Here is a 22,691-nt window from a genome sequence, read left to right on the forward strand (position 1 = left end):
TAACTGAAGCTGTACATGGTCTTTTATAGCTGAAGCATTTGATTCAGCTGTGTTTCTATAGGCTTTGTAGCATATTCCACCAGTTTTTTATTCTACAGGTTCTACAAGCATGTCAGTGCATTCAGTAGGTTGTTTCAGAGTCAGGAGGCTCTGTAAATACATAGTGGCAACAGTACAGCAATGTGATGACGTTAAAAAGAAAATGTACTTTTGAATACTTAAGTATTTGTTGAAAGCAAGTACTCTTTAACTCAAGTACAAATTCAACCGAAAAACCTTTACCTGTAATGGAGTAATATTTGTCCCGGAGTATCTATACTTTGACTCAAGTAATGGGGTTGTGTACTTTGTCCGCCTCTGGTTGTGTGATTAAATACTTGTTCTGTTTGTCTGTTAGTCAGCACTGGTAGAGAGAGGGTGCCGTTTTGTTTTGCTCATGTTTTCTCCTGTTTATGTCAGTTAGGGAGGTAGGGAAGTTCATGTGTCTTTCTTTTTTCATTTTATTTTGGTTAGTTAAGGTGGTTCCCTCTTCTCTTGGTTAGCGGTGTTTTGTTTATTATTTTGGCCTTGTCCACCGCTGAAGTCTTTTGCTTTTCTTTAGCAATCATCCTAGTAAAAAAAAAAAAAGATGACTAGTGATCCTTGGTGTTGGTGTTGGCTTTGCATTTACACTGGTTAAGGAGGGAGTCACACACATTTGTGTTCACCCCACCTTAGACGGGGTCTTAATGCTCTTGTATTGGGTCAGGGCCCTGTCCGTCTGTCCTCATGATGCAGTAATGTGCATAAACATATAACATATAGACATCTCATTGAGGATGATGATTGGCTTCAATGTCAGAATGGGTGATAGGTCATGAAAAGTTGACTCTGTAATGATATTTACAATGTTTACACTGGTCACAAAGAGCTACTGTCTAGTTAAAGAGTGACTCCATGAGTAAAGCTGACATGTCTTCTAATGGTTAATGTGTCTCCAGTTACAGTGAAATGTACAGACTGACACATTGTAATACTAGTCAAGAGTTTATATCATTTATAAACATATACTCCCTCTAGTGGACAAATACAGAGTTCCCAGGGTTTCCCTATTATACATCACTGTCAATGTAGATGAGGGTGAATTACAACATGGTGAAACACATGTCATGTGATCAGAACAGCCACCATAATGTAAAAGACAAAAAATATTAAATAGGATTTCGGGATTTTACATAATTTTTCACTGTCTCCCACTTACACGAGACATTCTCTGGGACAGACACCCTACTGACATCATTAGAGATTGTGTGATTTTGTGTAATGTCCCCCTCTGTTGGATTCACATCCACTCAGTCTCCTAATCCAACTGTAGATGAGGTTCCTGTCATCAGATGTGTGACACATTAGATACATCACATAGACTTTATGAGATGACAGCCAGGTTATTATTTGTATGTTTTTAACTTTGGTCAGAGGAAAGGTGAGAGACAAGTGTTGTTATTTATTGTCTGTGTTAGGACTTGATACAGAAGAACTCATCTCTGAGCACAGGCACTGGGTGTTTTGTGTAAGAGTTTGACTTCCACGGAGACATGCTTTAGATTTGGTTTATACACTTTATATTAATCTGCCTCTTAGAGAAGCGGAAGAAAAGAAGAAAATCAAATGAATTTTCTTGTTGAGCAAATAAGGCAATCTCTGCTGGAAATGCTGTACCTAAAATTGGCCTTTAAGTAACAAACCATACTAACTCAGTCAATAGCATTTACCTTTTTGGAGGAACCTGCCTCATTCAGACATTCCTTTCATGTGTGTCGCAGGCATCCTGCAGAAACACATTTAGCCATTAGAGGGCAAAGAAGGTCTGAAACAGGCCCAAACAGGGAGACAGTCTGTGAATGCATCGCAATACATTAAACAACTTTGTTGAAAATACTTTGCTGCAAATACAGATTATAATTCATTGTACTTACAACTCAAAGTAATAAACTTACAACTACACTCATCAGGTTTGCATAAACATGTATATAAACGGCCACTGAAAGCACATACGTGGTCCATTTGCTTAAATGTAAGAGTTAAGATAAGACTGACTTCATTTATCATTTCAGAGCCATGTCTTTTCACATTTACATACACTCACACTGTTTTACTGTATTTCAGCCTGGACAGCAGGGGGCGCTAACCACTTTATCTGAAATGGGGAATTTATTTGATATAAAGACATGAAGAACAGTCAGTAGCAAATACCAGTGAAAGCATGTGAGAGCAGCAGTGCACATCTCATTAAAACCTGTATATTTCTGTTATTCACAGAAGATAAAGTGACACTGAAGTTAACCATAGTACAACCTATAAGCATTCAGACTGTTGCATGTTCGTGTTTCAGATCAAACCAAATGGTCACCGGATGAAGAGACTCATAGGGCCCTCTCCTCAAATATTAAAGCATGTTATGGAAAGTTCCAGACAGACGTTTAGAATGAAACTATAAACGCAGACCCTGGTCCAAATGCAGTAGTACCAGAAACTCATGAAATTGTGTCTCAAAAACGTATATTAGCATCTCGTGTCATTATTGAAAATTGCTCTGAGAGAGGAGTAGATGCAGTGAAATCATTGAAAATAAAATGAATCATTTATTTTTACATTTAAAAACACAAGAAGCCATTTACATAAAAGTGAATGAATAAAACAGTAGTTATCATTACATCCTAAATGAAGGGTACAATTGATTAATCTGTAAACTAAGACTTCAAAACATGATCTAAATGATACAAACATCTACTTTGATACAAACATCTACTTTGATACAAACATCTACAGTGATAGAAAAATCTCTATTAATCTCTTAAATCTCACAAATGACAGACTATGAAGTTTCTATGACTGCATATAATCTATACTGCCTCTGTGGTCATATAGAGAAAATTACATTTTAAATCTCACAATTGACAGATTATGAGGCTTCTGTGACTGCATACTGTATCTTGTCTTCATCAGACTGAGCTGCATAACAGACACAAAAACAAGATAAATTAATCTTTTTTTTTTTTTTTTTAATTGATCATTTCTTTTTTTTTTATTATTTTTTATTTCCTTTTTCAGCATTCATCTTTTATCAGTGTGTTGTAAGAGAAACAGATCATTCATTTAGAGTGTGAGATTAAACATGTGACCTTCTTTAGTGACAGACTCCTCATCTCCAGCCCTCCAGCATTTAACCCCGATCACAACGGTCACCAGCAGATATGGAGAAAGTACCAGTAGAGAACAGAGCAGTCTGGGGAGAGACAGGGAGGATTCTGGATCTGTTATGGAAAAAAAAAAAAAAAACACCTGAAAGTGAACTGTCTGGAAATAAAGACACACACAGTCATTATCTAAGCCTGATTATGGACATGGGGGGTGCTGGAGCCCATCCCAGCGCTCATAGGGCAAAAGGCAGGGAAACACCCTGGACAGGTCACCTAGGGACAATTTAGTGTCTCCAATTCACCTAACCTGCATGTCTTTGGACTGTGAGAGGAAACCAAAGCACCCAGAGGAAAGCTATGCAGACACAGGGAGAACCTGAAAACTCCACACAGAAAGGACCCTGGCCACCCAGCCAGGAATCAAACCCGAAACCTTCTTGCTCTGAAGCAACAGCGCTACCCACTGTGCCACCGTGCCGCCCTCAGACATACAGAAGAAGTGAAAGTAATGACATGCGGACAAGTTCTTTTTCACCCAACAGGTGCAGTGCTCAGAGATCCCTATAGTCATTCACAGTGTACAGACACACGAGTGCAGGTCTGAACTAGATTATCAAAGGATTTGATTGGCTGAAGAGACTAGTCACCTGATTCCTCAAATGTTAGTAATGATTGAAATGTTAACATCAAAACTAGCACAAAAATTACTCTGCTTACATAGGAGTTGTTAACGGACAAAAAAAAAAAAAAAAAAAAATCCCACCTCTGACAGTGACTGTGACAGTGATCCAGCTCTTTGGTGACTCTCCTCTCTCTGGCTGTTTACACCAATAGAGACCCTCATCTGACTTTGAGACAGTAGGAATGGTTATCTCTCCTGTAATCTGATTCTGGAGGACTAATCCATCTTTATAGAAATCAGCTCTGAGGTCTGAGGGGTCTTTTCGATATCTACAGTGCAGAGTCAAAGTATCTCCCTCAGTGACAGGATGGACAGGACTCTCCAGGATCACATCACCATCTACACAACAGAAAACAGTTACACATGCTGTTGAGAATACAGTAAGTTTTGAATCAGGTTTGGTTTAACAGTTACACAGGAATTTAATCACCTGTAACATTCAGATACAGTATGTGTGGAGCCAGGGAAGTTCTAGTTTATTGATCTGAATGTTTTGTTTTTCATTGGGGCCTTGAGCACATGAAGAACACAATAATTTAGGGTTAGGGTTGGGGTTTGGGTTAGGGAGCTGAATCTATTATTCAAGGCTGAATGGACCAAGATTTTTCAATGATCATAATTAAATTGCTCTACTTTGTAATACAAGGCCAGAAAGCATATTTGTTTTTTTTAAGGAGTGGTATTGATAAAGACATACATGCCACTGTTATGTTGAGAGGATTACTGTTCCCTCCAGAGTCAGACTGACACCAGTACACTCCACTGTCTGATGACTGGAGGGAGCTGATGCTACATGTAGATCCTCTTACTGATCCCCAGTCTGATGAACAGTCTGACACCTCTCCATTATCTGTGTATCGTCTCACTGTCCATCCAGTAGAGTCACTCTGTACCTCACAGCTCAGTGAGAGAGAATCAGATGTAAAGTGTTGAGTTGTGTTGGGACTGATGATCAGAGAGACTGGAGGAGACACAGCTGAGACACAGAGAGACAGAACTGTAATTTCATGAAAGTCTCCTGCAATTATCAAGTTTTTTTTTTTTTTTTAAAGTAAAAAAAGAAATCACAAATCTGAAAAAGAAAACAGTTCAGGCAGCTGCAAGAAACACATGGTAGGAAATGAGAGAGAGACTGGTTAGTACAGAGACGAGGTCACAATCAACAGAAAACTGGTATATATCAACATATCACCATGAAAAAAAAAACAAAAAACAAAACCTTGATGCGTTTATGTTTTCTTTTCAGGAAGAAAATAACAGATTCAGCCATTTAATTCCTAGACTCTTAACATGTATATGGCTGTGCTGACTCACCAGTGACCCACAGTGGCTGTGTTGTGCTGTACTGTGAGTAATAGACTGGGTTTCCTCTCTGTGCTCTGCACACATAAACCCCTGTGTGTTTAAGAGCAGCAGGGCTGAGAGTGTAGGAGTCTCCAGCTCCTCTGCTGCTGTCTGAGAGGAGTTCTACAGAGTTAGAATGAACCCTGGGTAACCCATCTGTGTAGGGAATGACTCTGTACCAGAGGAATGTCCAGCCTGTAGAGGAGTCTTTAACCTCACAGCTCAGAGTCACTGAGTCTCCTTCAGTCAACCACATCTTTGGAGAGACACTCAACACTGACTGGGCATTGTCTGTTGGAAAAGAGAAAATGTTTTGTTTTTGTTTTTTTGTTTTTTTCAATTTTTGCTATCGTTAAAATGTGACAAGCACTGTGTTTTTTGAACATCAGTTTCCAACTGTTAAAAGCAGAGCACTGTGTACCAATAGTCTAATGAAAATGTTTCAACAAGCTTAGTGATTTTCTTACAACATGTTGAATTTTTATATTGTTGATTTGAGTATTGTCCATATTTGAAAAACTATTTCTGTGTCACCTCTAAACTGACACACTCACCTGATGACACAATCAGTGTTACAGCATCACTCATCTTTGAGTTCTGTGAGTCTCTTCTGCGTTTTCCTCTACAGGTGTATTCACCACTGTGGGACTCAGAAACAGGACTGATTGTGTATTCCTGACCTTTACTGACAGGACTGAGTGAAGAACTCTTCTTATACCAGCTGTATTCCCAGTCAGTGTCTCTCTCTCCCTGTATTTCACATCTGAGAATGACAGTCTCTCCTCTGAATGTCTGTTTATCAGGCTGCAGTATCACAACAGGCTTTGGTCTCTCTGTAATATTTACCCAGACTGCATCACTGTATTGTGTGTAGTAGACTGGGTTTCCTCTTCCAGCTCTGCACCAGTACTGTCCTCCATCAGAGTCTGTAACAGAACTGATTGTGTAGGAGTCTTTATCAGTGTGTGTCAGTGCTGAAGAGTCCTGTGTGTGTCTGTACCAGTAAAACAGCCATCCTGTGGACTGGTCCAGTTTACAGCTCAGAGTAACTGTGTTTCCTCTCAGTACTGCTCCTTTAAGACTGGAGATGAGTTGAGGCTTTGGTTTTGATCCTGTAGAAGAATAATAAGTAGTTCACTTGACTCTTAAAAAATCATATTATCCTTTAAGTTACTCTAATTGTAATCACTCACCTAAAACAGTAAGAGTAACTGTATTACTTCTTTGTGAGGATGTTGGTCTGTCATCACTCTCTCCCTGACACCAGTACTGGTCCTGGTCAGTTACAGCAGCTGCTCTGATGGTCAATGTGTCTCCAGTTATAGTGGAACTATTAGACTTGGACACTGCAGTCTGAGTGCTGCCTTTATACCACTTATATCTCCAATTCCTCCCAGACTCTATCACACACTTCAGACTGACTGTCTCTCCACTGTACACAGTGGTTTCTGGTTTTACAGTTAGTGAAGTTTTGGGTAAAGCTGTGAAGTTGAATGTGAGGGCTGAGTATAACTTCAGTTCAGAAATCTCTGTGTCACACATGGTTGTTACAGACATTAACACACATTGTCTTTTTGATGATCTTTGTGAATGTTTAGAACATTACAGGATTAAATATAACAGAAGGAAAATGACAGTTAATGTAAACGTAAATGTAAATTGAAATGGAAGTGTAAACGTGTTAATTTTAATGTTTATGTTAATGGATGAATGGTTGAATGTTACACATCGTGTAGAATAGTTTACATTTTTTGTCTTTTGGTAGTTTAACGTCAGAAATTAAACACTGAAATATTTTCATTGTTGAACTTTCAGAAAATATCAGTATGTTATGGTAAAAAATGAACAGACTCACCAAACACAGTCAGTGTTACAGCATCACTCATCTCTGAGTTCTGAGAGCCACTTTTCTGTTTTCCTCTACAAGTGTAAACTCCACTGTCAGACTCAGTAACACTGAATGTATATTCATTATTCCTATGAGAGTGAACTGGTGACTTAATATCACTGGTCTTATACCAGCTGTAAATCCACTCACTACCTCCTCTCTTATATATGTCACACCTAAGAGTGACTGTCTCTCCACTGAATATCTGTGTGTTTTCAGGATACAGGTAGAGAGAGGCCCTTGGTCTCTCTGTTAAACACACACACACACACACACACACACACACACACACACACACACACACACACATCGAATACTAAAGTTAATGCATGTAACTAGATTTTAGCATAAGTTCACATTAACATACTGAGCAATGAATGATTAAAGGACAAAATACTGATGAGTATCAGAGATGAGAACTCACCTATAACATTCAGATTCACTCTGTTACTCCAGTGAGTGTACTTATGGTCATGTACACTCTCAGCTGCACATTTATAATTACCACTGTGGGATGTTTGAACACGGGTGATTCTGTATTCATTACTGTTTAATCTGTTTTCTGTTCTTGTATGTGCTTGTTTATCCCAGACATAGTTAAAGTCAGATATATTCCTTCCAGGAACTTCACATCTGAGTGTCACTGTCTCTCCACTGAATATCTGAGTCCACTTGGGGTGGAGAGTCAGAGAAGATTTGAGTTTTTCTGCAGGAATCAGATAAAATAAGATACTCATTCTTAAGCTGCACGAATACACAAAACTCTGACAAAAATTCATGTGACGAGAGGACCAATAAACACACCTCTTATCATACAGCATACAGCTTCCATTAGACAGTCATTACACAATGATAGAGTGTGAGTTCTTTACTGAACCTTGGTCTAACCACATGCTTTATAATGTGAAAAATCTAACATTGTTCAGGAGGATACATGGAGGTTTAAACAACATTTTTATTACCTTGAGTTTGTCCAGAGTAGAAGGGTGAACTCAGCACTGAAACACAGGAAGAGATGACTGATTTTTTCACATTTAGACTGTTTAAAATTCTGAATCCATTATTGACAATAAGATATGCATAAAGAAATGTATAATATTCTGAATTTAGTATCATCTTTAATTATAACACTGTTCTGAACCCTCACTCTGCTAGTTTCTGTATTTAACACTGTGATCTACAATCCTGTACATATAAAACTTTTTCATTTAGAATCTGACACCAACAAACCCATCAGTCGCTTTTCTCCCACTTTTCAAAATCCACGTTTCTGACATTTCTCTCAGACTTAAAATGAGAATCATAAAATGATTATCGCAGTCTTTATCCACTGCGGTTTCTCAAAAACGCATGTGCAGTTTGTTAAGAGCAGCACTGATCACTAATAAAATGAGGGTTATTTTAGAAACACAGTATCAGACACAGGTCAACACTTGTGTAAGAATCTCCTAAATGAAGAGTGAAATACAACAACAGTTCAGAGACTCAGAGAACAGTAAAATCATGAACACTCCCACTGTCAAATTCACGGTGTACTTCCATGTACACCAGCGTAAAACACACACACACACACACACACACACACACATATGGACATGCATGCACACATACACACACATGCACACACACACACACACATGGACACGCACAGACACGCGCACACACACACACACACACACACACACACACACACACACACACACACACACACACACACACACACACACACATATACACACACACACATACTGGGTCTATTACAGTAGCATTCCCTGGTGATTTGATTCTGAATTTCAACACAAAAATCTAGATCATTTGTAATTGAAGCCTGCAGCAGGCTGGTTTAAACTGCCGATCACATCACACATCAAACTGACATCTGTGTGAGTCTGAAAATGTAGGTGAGGAGTGTATGTGGTCACTAAGCAGCTCCTCCTACACTCACTGGTCTAAACCTATATGTCTGAACAAGAACAGAAGCCAAACCACAAACTCTCATCTCTGCTCTGTTGTCAGGCGTCATGCAATATGAGTGGGTTTATAATCTTTTATTTACAGTTTATCAAATTTGTACAGATTTATACTTCTACAAAAAATTAAGACATTTACTAAACTTAGGGTATGTCTTCAAAAGTCATTAACAGCCAGATAATTAACATTGAATCTAAGCTTAAATATGTACTTTATCTCCCCATTTCTCTCCATACAGAGATTGCATGGTATAAAAACAATGTCTGATTCTGGTTTGGGCTGTGTTCTAGATGAGACGTGTGTTTAGAGTGGTGAGTGTGCAGAAGGAACTGTCATTAAACTTGTACAGTTTACAGATAAGATACGATTCTGAAAGCTTAGTGGAGACAACAATGGACATGTTCAGTTAATAAATAAATCAGTGAGATACTTTTTACTATTTATACAGGTGGTGGCTCACACAAGTACTGGCCTGTATCTGATACTGTTTACTGAAATAGCCCTCACTTTGTCAATGATGACCAATGCTACTCAATGCTCTCTCTCTCTCTCTCTCTCTCTCTCTCTCTCTCTCTCTCGCTCTCTCTCTCTCTCTCTCTCTCTCTCTCTCTCTTTCTCTCTCTCACACACACACACACACACACACACACACACACACACAGTATGCAATACCACAGCTAAAATACACAGCTGTAAAATAGAAGTGACAGATGGCAATATAGAACTGAACGGTGTCTTCAGCAGTGGATGAATGTCTGTCATTAACATCTAGGTCATGATGTGACTGAGACAGTAAGAAAATGAGAAAGATATTATTCATACAGCAGCAGATGTAGTGGACTGAACTTCATATTGTACTAATGACAGACCCTTTCAGGCACACTGTGTGCTATCTTTCCCATTAGTTATCTTTTCCTTTGGGATTTTGGAGAGAACTCACCACAAAAAGACATACAGGGAAACTTCCTATCCTCTGAGAGTTGTAAGTGAGGCTTGCAGCAGGCTGGTTTTAAACTGCTGATCACATCATGTATGAACCTGACATCACTGGTCTGTGTCAGTGTGAAAATGTAGGAGGAGTGTATATGGTAACAAAGTTAGTATTCTTTATTCCTTTAGCATTTAGGAGAGAACTCACCACAAAAAGACATACAGAGAAACTTAGACCACAACAGACATGTTTTTCCTCTGAAAGTCTATGCTGATTTAAATAAAATGTTCACTTAATGAAGCAGAAATGAATTTACAGATCAAGTGTTGTAGTGGTGTGAATTTTTTTTTTTTTTTTTGTCTGAGAATTATAATTGTATCTTGCAGAGGACTAATGGTTTTAAACTATTCAGTATATCAGACATGAACCTGGCGTCATGGGTCTGAGTGTGAAAATGTAGGTGAGGAGTGTATATGGTCATTAAGAAGATCCTCCTTCACTCACTGCTCTAAACCCACATGTGTGAAGAACTAGAACAGAAGTCAAACCACAAACACTCTCTGCACTGCTGTCAGGCATCATGCTCTATGAGTGGGGTTATATTAAAGATCCTGTCTTAGTGTGTGTACGGTACTTTGTTTTATTGTGGTAGTTGGCTGTGTGTGTGTGTGTGTGTGTGTGTGTGTGTGTGTGTGTGTGTGTGTGTGTGTGTGTGCGTGTGTGTGTGTATGTGTGTGTGAGGTGAGGACCTTAATCTCCCACTGACAAATTCTCTCACTCATACATAGACAATACAACACTGTTTCACTGCAACACAACTTATCACTGATATTACATTTAGTTTATGGCTCTGGAGTTGGAATTGACTTAATGTTGTAGAGGAAACCCAGTGTTATAAGAAGTTACATAGAAAGGCTAGAGGCTGTTCTCTCAGCAAACAAAGTAGCTATTTCTCTCTTAAAGAGTAATTTAATTGGGAAGAAAACAGAGAAATAAAACTGAAGAAGCCAGGACTTGAAACTGACTTATACTTCTACATAGAAAAAAAAAAAAAAAGCTGTACATTTTGAAAATCATTAATAGCGTGTTAAGTCATATCAAATCTAACCATGAACAAGAATTGCCCCTTCTAATTTCTGTCATTTAGCTGGTAGGAAGAAAGAGAAAAAAGTGAAAAAGCCAGGACTTACAGAGCAGCACATGTAGAGGACTGAGCTCCATGCTGTGAGTGAGAGACTGTTTGATGTGAACTGTGTGTTATACTCTCTTCCTGTATTTGAGAGCTCTTCCTCTTCCTGTTCAAAGAAGGAGTGACAATGAGAGAAAAAAAGAGAGAGAGATAGAGAGAGAGAGAGAGAGAGAGAGAGAGAGAGAGATCTGATTTTTTCTGCTCATGTATGTGTCTTATGTGTCTTGTTGAATAATAAGTCTACTGAGTTGAAAGTTGACAAGCTGTTTTGTCACAGAAGCATCATTTAGAGCAGACATGTATAATGTGTCTGATATAGAGTTTGAGTTTTGATACAGACTAACCATCAAATATTAATCATTAGTAATTAGAGGGTGACAGTGAGACAGAATGATTATTTTATGGTGACAGTTCTCTAACTGAGGTTTCTGAAATACAAATTCAGAAGTGAGAGTAAAAATGAATATTTATAAAATCAGTTCCACTGACCACCACAAAGTACCAAAATATAATATTTTTTTCTGGCCCTGTAGAAACTCTCTCTTCAGAACAGCTGCCACTTCCTCAAACCCTCTCAACGATCTAAAAGCAAATGACTGAAATAAAACAGAAACTAAAACACAATGTCTCACCCCTGTCTGTTCTCATGTATCTGTCCTTTACTCCAGTTCCATAATCCACTCCACACTTTCCAGTTCTCAAACTCAGCACGCCCAATCACCTGAATATGAGTTTCACCTGTTCTGTTTCTATACCACGCCTGTTTTCTCAGTTCTTTGTAAGATATTGTTATTACTCATGCTGAGTATGTACCATGCTATTCCTCGTTCTGTTTTTTTTTTTTTTTTTTTTTTTTTTTTTTTTTTTTTTGTGTGTGTGTTCCCTGTCGGTGTCGTGAGTTTTTGTCAGGCAAGACCAAAGCAGGGGACGCAAGTGCGGGCAAAATAGGATTTTAATCAAATAGATAAACAAAAAGAGCTTTACAAACCCAAAAAGGAGAGTTCAGGTTCAAAGTCAGCACGAATATAAAACATGCACCAAACAGACGGACGGCTCAGAGGACACAGGGAAGTGTAGACTTCTCACTGACTGATCCGACGGAGGGGTTTAAATAGGGAGAGGTGTGATGGGAAAACTAAGTGAAGGCAGGTGTGCGGGATGAGAGATCAGGCCGGTGATTAGTAGACCGGCGACGCTGATCGCGGAATGGCTGAGACTGGCGAGGGAGGAGGCGAGGTCGTTACAGTTTTCCTCATGTTCTCCTGTTTGTTATTTTTGCTCTCTACCTTTCTCCACCTGTTTACGTTTCAGACCGACTTCTCGGTTTTGTATTTTTTGATTGCCCTCGGTCTATGAAGAACAAAAGTTTCTGCAGTTGGATCCATACTGCCTAGATTCATCAACGTATCAGACTCCTGAATGCCGTGGTTGGGACTTGTTGTGACCTGTTGCTTGCCAAATAGTGATCCCACGTTTATGTGTGCTGTTAAGCCTCTAATCTCATTGGTTACTTAGCTTATTTTGTCTTCTCCGTCAGCCAGCATTTATACCTGTCAACCCCATCAGGTATTTGTTAAGAAGTTATTAGCATTTAACCACCATGTTTCATTTGGCATATCAAATTATTGCATATCAAATTTACATATCATATTACCAACTTCATACACTAGAGCTTTGATAATATTGTTTACCTTGACATGTTCAGCATGTTATCAGCATCTGTCCTCATCATTATCACGGGGGTTGATATGACATATGCTATCATATTAAAGTGGTATGTTGTGATGGGTGTTGGGGGTAGATGGGTGGAGCTTCCCAGCATGCCTTGGGGCGATGGACAGTTGTTTAACCCCAGTTCACTATTGTTCAGTGTATGTTTCCTGTTGTGGCTATTAGAAGTGTATGTGACTTGTTCATCACGTAGTCTTTGTGTTGTGTTGTTAATTCATCTGATAGTTTAATGTTATCTGTGTTCCGTAAATGTAATTGTCTGTGTGAATGATGTAGTTCCCTCCTGCCATGTTAACATGATGTTCGTGGTGTGTACTGTTACAAAATAAAAGGCACTGTCTTCTTTCTAGCGAAAATTCAGCCACCCTTTATTAAATGGCGATGTGTTTTACACTTTACAATAAGGCTCCCTTTTTGCTGTTGTAAATGTTAGTAACTAATTAATAAATGGCCATAAAAATGATGATAAAGCTGACAGTTTAACATGCTCACTGATAAAAAGACAACATAAGGTAAGCTAAGCAACTAGCAAGATCTGAGATTTAACAGAATAGATAGATGAAGAGTGCAGCAGTAACTTTATCTTGCCAAATAATGAGCCTGCATTGATGTGTGAAAACTGAGTTATAACTTGTTTATAATGGCTTTCCAGTGATTTATAAAGCGTTTACAACTTAATTTCCAACCTAATTGTAAACCATTTATGAATCCTTTATGAGGGTAGTCTTATTATAAAGTGGTACCAAGATATGCTCCCTCTAGTGCACAAATACAGGCTTCCCAGAGTTTCCCTGTTATACATCACTGTCAGTGTAGATGAGGGTGAATTATGACATGGTGAAACAACAGCCACCACAATGTGAGAGACAAGTAATATTGAATAGGATTATTGAACTTTCCATCATTTTTCACCATCTCCCACTTGTAAGAGACATTCTCTCTGTCCTACTGACATTACTGGAGATGTCGACGTTTTTGTGCAATGGCTCCCTCTGCTGGATTTAGACTGAAGTTCAGCTGGGCCTCACATCCACTCAGTCTCCTAATCAAGCTGTAGATGAGATTCCTGCTATCAGATGTATGATACACTAGATACACCACACAGACATTATGAGATAGCAGATGAGTTATGTTTGACTGTACCTGTATGTCCTTAACTGGCCTCAGTGAAAGGTGAGAGACTGGTGTTTTTATCATTGTGTGTATTATTGGCTTGACACGGAGGCACTTGTTTTTGAGTTCTGAATGAAAACACCATCTAACTGATTGGGCATATAAAACACTAACACTGTGTATGAAAACACTAACAAATAGTTCAAGAATTTAAACTTTGCATGATTGTTGTTGTTGCTGTTATTATGTTTCTGCTGGAAGTAGTCATTGTTCTCAGTGGTGCTGGTCTTGCCAAATAAAGAAAAAAAAAATATTTACATGAATTACAATTTAATATCTCTACACAGCTGAACTATCCCTATCTGGTACAGTTCAGAGTTAAAATAATTTATTCTACGTTGCATATTATAAGACTAACAGTGATAGTCACTGAAATTGGTGTAATTAGAATTTAATATTTTTTTCCCTTTTTCATGACATTAAAAAGCCCCTGAATTTGACTCAAAACTGATTTCATTTGCCTCAAAAATATTCGTCTCATCTTTACTCTTCCTCTGGATTTTGTTCTGTTTTATCTCAATGGCGATATATGTCACATCACTTATTCCAGTTACAGGATCTGTAGTGCAGTGAAATACACATAGTCTTAATGATTTTATCCATCTTGTTTTTAGCTGTCATATGTTGTGTGTAGTGTATATGGTGTTCTCTGTCTAAACCAAAGACAAACTTCATATTAAACAAATAAACTACAAACATTTTAAATTACATTTCTTCCAGACTGTCATACTCTATCTCATTCTGAAGCCCTTAAAACTCAAACATGTTCAGTGCCAGTTAAAATGGTGTGAGTGTGTGATGGGGAGTGTAATGATGGTGTTACTATATCTGTTGTTGTGTTTGACTTCAGCAGTGAGTGAACTGTGTCCTCATGTGGTGTGTTGGTCTTATCTGCAAAGGTTAAGAGTTTGACTTAACAAGATATGATTGCATGTATTGTGAAATTCTTGATAACTCATATTACATGAATGGAATAAGTATAGAGTGATGTTGCTGTGGTTACAAGGTGAGGTTGATTTGCCTTTGTTCTTGGTTTTTCATGTTTTTATCGCAATCTGACAATAAATCACATCACGTTGTTCATCCTCTGTAACATCTGATACACATGACATAAAACAAAGATATTGCTTATGTTCATGCAATTTGTGATTACAAGATTTACAGAGATGCAGAATAAAATATACCAATGTTTCTCTCCAAAATATAACTGAGGAATAAAGAGGTTGAACACGTAAATAAATAAATAAATAAATAAATAAATACACACACACTGGGTCTCTTGACTGGGTCTCCACTCCTCCTCCTGTCTGATTTTAATCCCTGACTGAAATCTGTACGGTTGCTTTTCTGTCGTCTGGCTCTAGAGGGTGACAGAGATCACTGACAGAAATACAGCAGCTTAATGTAGAAGACTGATAATTTATGAAAACTGAAAATCACAGAATCATTGCAAGAATATTTTGTTACAGCAGAATCCTGTAATGATGGATAATAATATATTTTATTTTAAGAGTATGTGTCATTCTATCACAATAAATATTAATTTATATGAAATTAATGATGTTGTTATATTATTTTCGTTAGTACGGTCGCAAGCAAAGACTCAGTATCAAATGTATTGAGCCAATATTTTACCACCTGATGGTCTGGACCACTAAAACACAACTGTTAGAATGATGATCACATCACCCAGACTGACCACCACCCCTGTAGCTCCGTAATCTGACTTGTTCATGTGAAACATCCAAGAATGTAGTGTAGTGTAAGGTTGTGTTGGACCATAAATGTAGAGGATCAGAAGAACACACATGAAACCACTGAAAATTCTGAGAGAAATTTATTTAAAAAAACATAGAAAGTTTGCAAATGTTGAAGCATTATGAGGAGGATGTCAAAGGCATAAAACTGTTAATAAAAAAGGATTCAGTGACCATGAGACTTATACAACACATGAGTGTTTTAGCTATGTCACAATGATGTTTTCATATAGTAATTTAATTTGGTTAGATGTGGTTATGTACATATTTTATTGGCTGTTTTGGGCCAGAGAGGAGAAACATATCACTAAAATTATATTTTAAGATTCAAGATACCGTGAAAACATAACATTAAAAGTGAAGTGTAAATAATCACAAAAACTCTGGAAAACTTTACTTTTTTCATTGTAACACAGTGGATTAAAAAGTAAATCTACTTACAGTAGAGGTTAAAGAAGAGAGGAAGAACAGATGAATATTACAACACTTTTTTGTTTTTTTTAAATCCATGCTTAATTTCAGGGTGTTTTGGTGGAAGGCAAATTATACATATATGTGTAAAGCTAGATGTAAAGCTACATCATTAAAGCTAGTTGTTACTGATGATGATGATGATTATGATGATGATGATGATGGTGATGATGATGATGATGATGATGATGATGATGATGATTGTTGTTATTGTTCTTATGTTCATTTATACATGAAAATAGAACACTGTTGGCTGTGTTGGTTTGCTGATGTGATTTCCTTTTATTTCATTGTCTACATTCTGTTCTGTCCTGTTGTGTGAGTAAAAGATTAGGACTCTTACAACAGCACACATCACAAAATCATTTCTTCTAAATACAGACAAACAAAATATCACTTAGAATATAAACACATAAATCCTGAACTGATGACATTCCCTGTGGGGATATGTGGTCTCACATCATAATAAAATTGTCTCTACTTATGCAAGCTATTCTCATTAAAAAAAAAATAAATGCAATAGCTTCAGCTATTTGATTTCAGACAGAATCAATGCAGTAGCCTTATTAATAAAAAAAAAAGCAAAAAAAAAAAAAACATGTACATTGTATACTTTCTGATTATAATTCTCTCTTGTAACCAACAGCTTTGCCCACTGTGGTAACAAAAGAGTGACATTAATAACGGTGAAAAATGAAAGAATATATGATATGACTACTACTCCTTTCTCATACATACCCTTTTTCAGCTCTGAGTAAACAGGCCCTGGACTGGTGCTGGTCTCACCTGATATAGAAAAATAAAAACATTTATGTTTCACATAAATTACAGTCTAATATCTCTGTAAGACTCCACATCAACAGTCTATAATTCGGCACCGAAGAAATTTACTTTATGTTGTTCCTCATAAACACACAGTCACAGTTACTTAGTACTGAATTTATTTAAAGTTTTCATAAGGAAAATGAGTCCCAGAGTTCAGTTTAAAGTTGTATTGATTTATTACCAAAACATTAGTCTTACCTTTTCTCTTCTTCTTCTTGTTTTCCCCTGACGTTATCGCAATCTGAGCATAAGTCACATCACTGGGTCCAGCTACAGAGTCTATAGTGCAGTAAAATACATACAGTTTAAATGAGAGGTTTAGTGGATCATTCATTCACTCTTCCCCTATAAACACATTCACAGACAACAGACACCTGTTTGGCAGGTTCAGTCCCAGTCAAAATGGTGTGAGTGTGTGATGGGGAGTGTAATGATGGTGTTACTATACCTGTGGTTGTGTTTGACTTCAGCTGTGAGTAAACTGTGTCCTCCTGTGGTGTGTTGGTCTTGTCTAAAAGGGGGAGAGTTGGACTTATGTGACATCAAGTTTTGACTATTCATGTAATATTTAAACAATTATATTTAGCAAAATCACACAGAAACTTAACCTTTAAATGACTGGGTTGCAATGGTTGTGAGTGGTTGTACCTTTGTTTCTGATTTTGATGTTTTTTATCTTAATCTGAGAATAAGTCAGATCACTTGGTCCAGTTCGATCATCATCTAAAAACCAACACAGTTCTTACTAAATGTCTGTCATTGTTGCTGTTTAATGTTGTGACTGATTAGAGAAGTTTTTTCAGGACTTTTTATATTAGACACAAATCAGCTGTAACAGACACCTGAGACCCTCAGTAAACAAGGCAAAGCACACTGGTAAATAAAACAATCCAAACAGTTCTCTTTGGATGTGTTACGTGCGGAGCACTGTGCGTTCTATCTGTGCGTGTCTAGTATCATCTGCGTCTTGTTTTTTCTCCCTCTCCTTTCTCCGCTGTCCTGACGCAGGGTCCCAGCTGTGTTGTCGAACGTTGTCAATTCTATCTGGCATGGTGTTACACCCCGCCTCCTCTCTCCCAATCGAAGAACAAGAGGGGGAGGGCCCCTTTCGGTTAAGCCAACCAGAAGCGGAGCGCCAAGATTCAAACTAGCTGGATGCACTCTGTTTAGATTTCGGTCTCGCTGTTTGACTCTGTGCTTTCGTGTTTTTGCTATTTACCAGACGTGCCTTACTGTGTTCGACTGTATATTTTTAACGCTTACTGACTTCGTTTTGGACTGTGTTTTGGCTCTGGTTATTTTTGGTAAACTTGGGAGTATGGCAGGTAAGGCAGGAGATTCCCCGCGTTAGGTTTTGCACTTTGTAATGGGGTTAGGTAAGAGGCGGGTGCCACTTGTTTAAGTTTTGTTATGTAGTTAGTCCAGTTAGGTTTTTCTTTGGTTCTGCCACCTTTTTGTTTTGTAGGTGAGTGGATGTGTTTCAGGTGGAGGTATTTTAGGGTGGTTTTGGTTTTGTTACGTTCATTCCTTTGGCACCGTCTGTCCTCCTCTCTCCCCTTTTACCTGAGTGTGTGTTATTGTTAAATATTAATGTACATATTTGTAAATATTATTGTTTTGTAAAATATTTTTAATATACTACACTTTTTGGACATTGCTCTGGTGTCTGTGTCTTTTCGTTGCTATAGCGTCCCAAAAGCAGCACAGGTGGTGGGTTTCCCTTATGCTACGTCCCCTAAATCATACCCCTAGACACCCTGTTCCGCCTGGGACGGAACAGGATGAAAGGAATGAAGGTTCATAACAAGACCTCATAGAAGACACAGAGTTATTCGAGTACAGGTAGCATCCTAATGGAAATAAACTCAGTCAGTTAAGTCAGAGACTCATAAATCATGTATTCTCTAATGTTATTCAGAGTGGATCTGAAAAAATTTACTATAAGATTTTGGATCACAGACAAATGGATGAAGCAGATAAAAGCAAAATGATTAAAAGATTAGACCTTGGTTGAATGGTATATGCCCTGTCAGGGCGTTTAAATTTCCTCCTGTCTGGTTCTGATCCTGGTTTTCAGTCTGATTAGTGATTTTCTGCTTTTGACCTCTAGAGGGAGACATAGATCAATGACATGAATAAAGAACCTTAATATACATGCTTGGTATTTGAAGTGTTTGGCAATGTCTTAATTACTTACAAACATATGAGGTTGTAGCAGGACCCTAGAAGGAGAAAAGAAAAAAAAAAGTGCTATATGCAATAAATGCCATTATTGTTTTAATATGTATTAATATAACGTTAAATCATAGTATCACAAAAACCATCCTAACATTACAATCATATCATCATATCATAATATTATAAAAACTAATAGATGGTGTGTATGATAAAAACTGCTTTTACTGTAGAATTGAATATAAAGAGCCCATGTTTACCCTTTGATTTTTTGTGCCTGCAAAACAGGATCATTAGAATGATGATCACAAAGACAACACCCAGTCCCACCACCACTCCTTTTGTTGCAGCAGAGAATCCATCACCTGACACTGGGTATATTCACACACACACACACATGCACACACACACACACACACACACAAACACATGAGTACTATATTCACACTAGTGCAGTAGACACTCAAATTATGTTTCACTTGCCTCTGACAGTGATCCAGCTCTGTGGTGACTCTCCTCTCTCTGGGTGTTTACACCAATAGAGACCCTCATCTGACTTTGAGACAGTAGGGATGGTCATCTCTCCTGTAGTCTGATTCTGGAGGACTAATCCATCTTTATAGAAATCAGCTCTGAGGTCTGAGGAGTCATGTCGATATCTACAGCGCAGAGTCAAAGTATCTCCCTCAGTAACAGGATGGACAGGACTCTCCAGGATCACATCACCACCTATAGAACAGAACACAGTTACATATACTGTTGAGAGAATATGTTCAAGCTCTAAATGTGGACGCTGATTGTAGGTTTAAAAATTTATATCAGCTTTGATGTAATAGTCATATAGTTGGTTAATATCAAATGAATTACATCTTCTTTGCTGTAGTAGTTGTGCACAGTTTTAGATTCTTTCCAGTTTATGATGATTTGTGTGTTTGGACAAGGATTATAATTTTGTAACATAGTGCCTTTGTCTATTTCACTGTCTATTATCAGTTATTACATCACAGTGAAGGAAATTTATTTTTCATACAGTATTATAAGAGGACACATTTTACTCTAATATAGGTTTAAAATAGGATCAACAACAACAACAACAACAACAACAACAACAACAACAATAATAATAATAATAATAATAATAATAATAATAATAATAATAATAATAATAATATTCTCTTCCCCATGATAAAAGCCATTGTTGAGACTCACCGGTCACTGTTATGTTGAGAGCACTACTCTTCCCTCCAGAGTCAGACTGACACCAGTACACTCCACTGTCTGATGACTGGAGGGAGCTGATGCTACATGTAGATCCTCTTACTGATCCCCAGTCTGATGAACAGTTTGACACCTCTCCATTATCTGTGTATCGTCTCACTGTCCATCCAGTAGAGTCACTCTGTATCTCACAGCTCAGTGAGAGAGAATGAGATGTGAAGTGTTGAGTTCTGTGGGGACTGATGATGAGAGAGCCTGGAGGAGACAGACCTGAGACACAGAGAGACAGAACTGTAATTTCATGAAAGTCTGCTACAGTATTGTATGTATTGTTAAAAGAGTGAAAATCTCAAACCAAAAATAGAAAGTAGTTGAGACACACATATTACAAACATCCTAGAGTATCACACACTTTACTCACCTCTCACGGTCAGACTAACTAGACTGCTTAGCTGTGAGGATGTGGGCCTGTCATTACTTTCTCCCTGACACCAGTACTGATCCTGGTCTGACACAGTAACATTGAAAGTGAATGTGTTTACAGGTGAAGTGTAATGGTCAGAGGTATACACCACATTCTGAGTGGTTCCTCTATACCACTTATATCTCCAGTTATTCTCAGAGTCAATTACACAAGTCATTGTGACTTTCTCTCCAGGATACACAGGGGACTGTGGTTTTACAGTCAGTGTAGCTGTTGGTAATGCTGTTGGTATATAGAGAAAAAGAAATAGATGCATTTAAAATTCACTCTCCATCAATATTCCTCAATACACTGTAAGTTTAGCTGTTGGTAAGTCTGTGTAAATGAGGAGAGGGAAAGAACAGACTAAACACCAAACATTTAAAACTCAGTTACCATTTACAAATATTTTCACAAGTGTAACATAGTCATTTCGCTCTGTAACGTTACATATAATATGTTTCTTAGTTACTGTATCTGAATAAACAAGATGAATGCAGGGACACAATAAATTATTATTCAGTCAGTTTATTTCAATCCCTGACAACCAGTACGTGATTTGTTATTTTCTAAGAGGGGGGATGACCGAATGGTCACTACCACTACTCTATAGAGTATATAGGGGGATGGCAGGTTAACAAGGGGGGTGCATTTTGGTCATTTTGATAACAAGGCAGATGGCATCCCCCTCACCCCCCTTACAAATCACCTACTGCTGACAACACTCTGAATTTCACGAAGATGAACTTAACGAAATATGGTTAGTTTTACAATTACCTCAACTTTTTTAACAGTTATCAGTAAACAGTCTGCTCAGATTAAATTACTCAGTCATTTCAAATGGATCAAGATTACGAAATGTGTGATATTTGTTTAGCCTCAAAACATTTTACACTGAGACTGGAGCTACTACAGTCTTGTCAGGAAATGAAACTAAAGTCTATGGAGTTGGTCTATAAACAAAAGGAAAAAGAAAAAAGAAAGAGATGCTTTTCAAATTCATTCAGCATTAATAATCATCAAAACAGCTAAACAGATGTATATTCTATTCTATACCTCGATCTCACACATCACATACAAAAATGTTCCAAGAATCAGAGAGATGACCGCAGAGATGTGTCAGTTTATCACAGATATAACACATTTCTCAGAGTACCTCATATCTCAGGCCCTTGGTCTCTCTGTCAAACACACACACACACACACACACACACACACACACACACACATACACATGCACATTACTGACCTTTAACAGTCAGAGTAATTTTTTTGCTTCTTTGTGAGGATGTAGGTCTGTCATTCCTCTCTCCCTGACACCAGTACTGATCCTGATCTGACACAGTAACTCTGAAGGTGAATGTGTTTACTGGTGGGGTGTAATAGTTGAAGGTATACACCACATTCTGAGTGGTTCCTCTATACTTATATCTCCACTTCTTCTCAGAGTCAATAACACAAGTCATTGTGACTGTATCTCCATCCACTTTCAGTCTTTATCTCACACTTCAGAGTGACTGTCTCTCCAGTGTACACAGTGGTGTCAGGTTTTACTGTCAGTGTAGCATTTGGAAAGTCTGTGTGAATGAGAGAGAATGAAACAGTAATACGTCTCAGAAAATACATAAAACACATTCCTTGTTAGCATTCAGAAACACAGTATAAGCATTTGCCTCTGAATATTCACCATAAAA

General features: G+C 37.9%; 1 protein-coding gene across 1 annotated transcript in view; it reads right to left on the bottom strand.

Moving 5' to 3' along the window:
• Window positions 1–22,463, bottom strand: part of LOC115816388 (basement membrane-specific heparan sulfate proteoglycan core protein-like) — a 44,649-nt gene extending 22,186 nt beyond the window's left edge. The window contains exons 1-5 of the mRNA XM_030779345.1: window positions 22,316–22,463; window positions 17,340–17,420; window positions 17,055–17,102; window positions 7,518–7,580; window positions 5,760–6,038 (exon numbers count right to left, since the gene is read on the bottom strand). Of these exons, the coding sequence (XP_030635205.1) occupies window positions 5,760–6,038; window positions 7,518–7,580; window positions 17,055–17,102; window positions 17,340–17,420; window positions 22,316–22,463 (619 nt within the window). The remainder of the gene's footprint in view (window positions 1–5,759; window positions 6,039–7,517; window positions 7,581–17,054; window positions 17,103–17,339; window positions 17,421–22,315) is intronic.
• Window positions 22,464–22,691: the final 228 nt, after the last annotated feature.

The sequence above is a fragment of the Chanos chanos genome, chromosome 7 (genome assembly GCF_902362185.1).
Source record: "Chanos chanos chromosome 7, fChaCha1.1, whole genome shotgun sequence".
Taxonomy (NCBI): domain Eukaryota; kingdom Metazoa; phylum Chordata; class Actinopteri; order Gonorynchiformes; family Chanidae; genus Chanos; species Chanos chanos.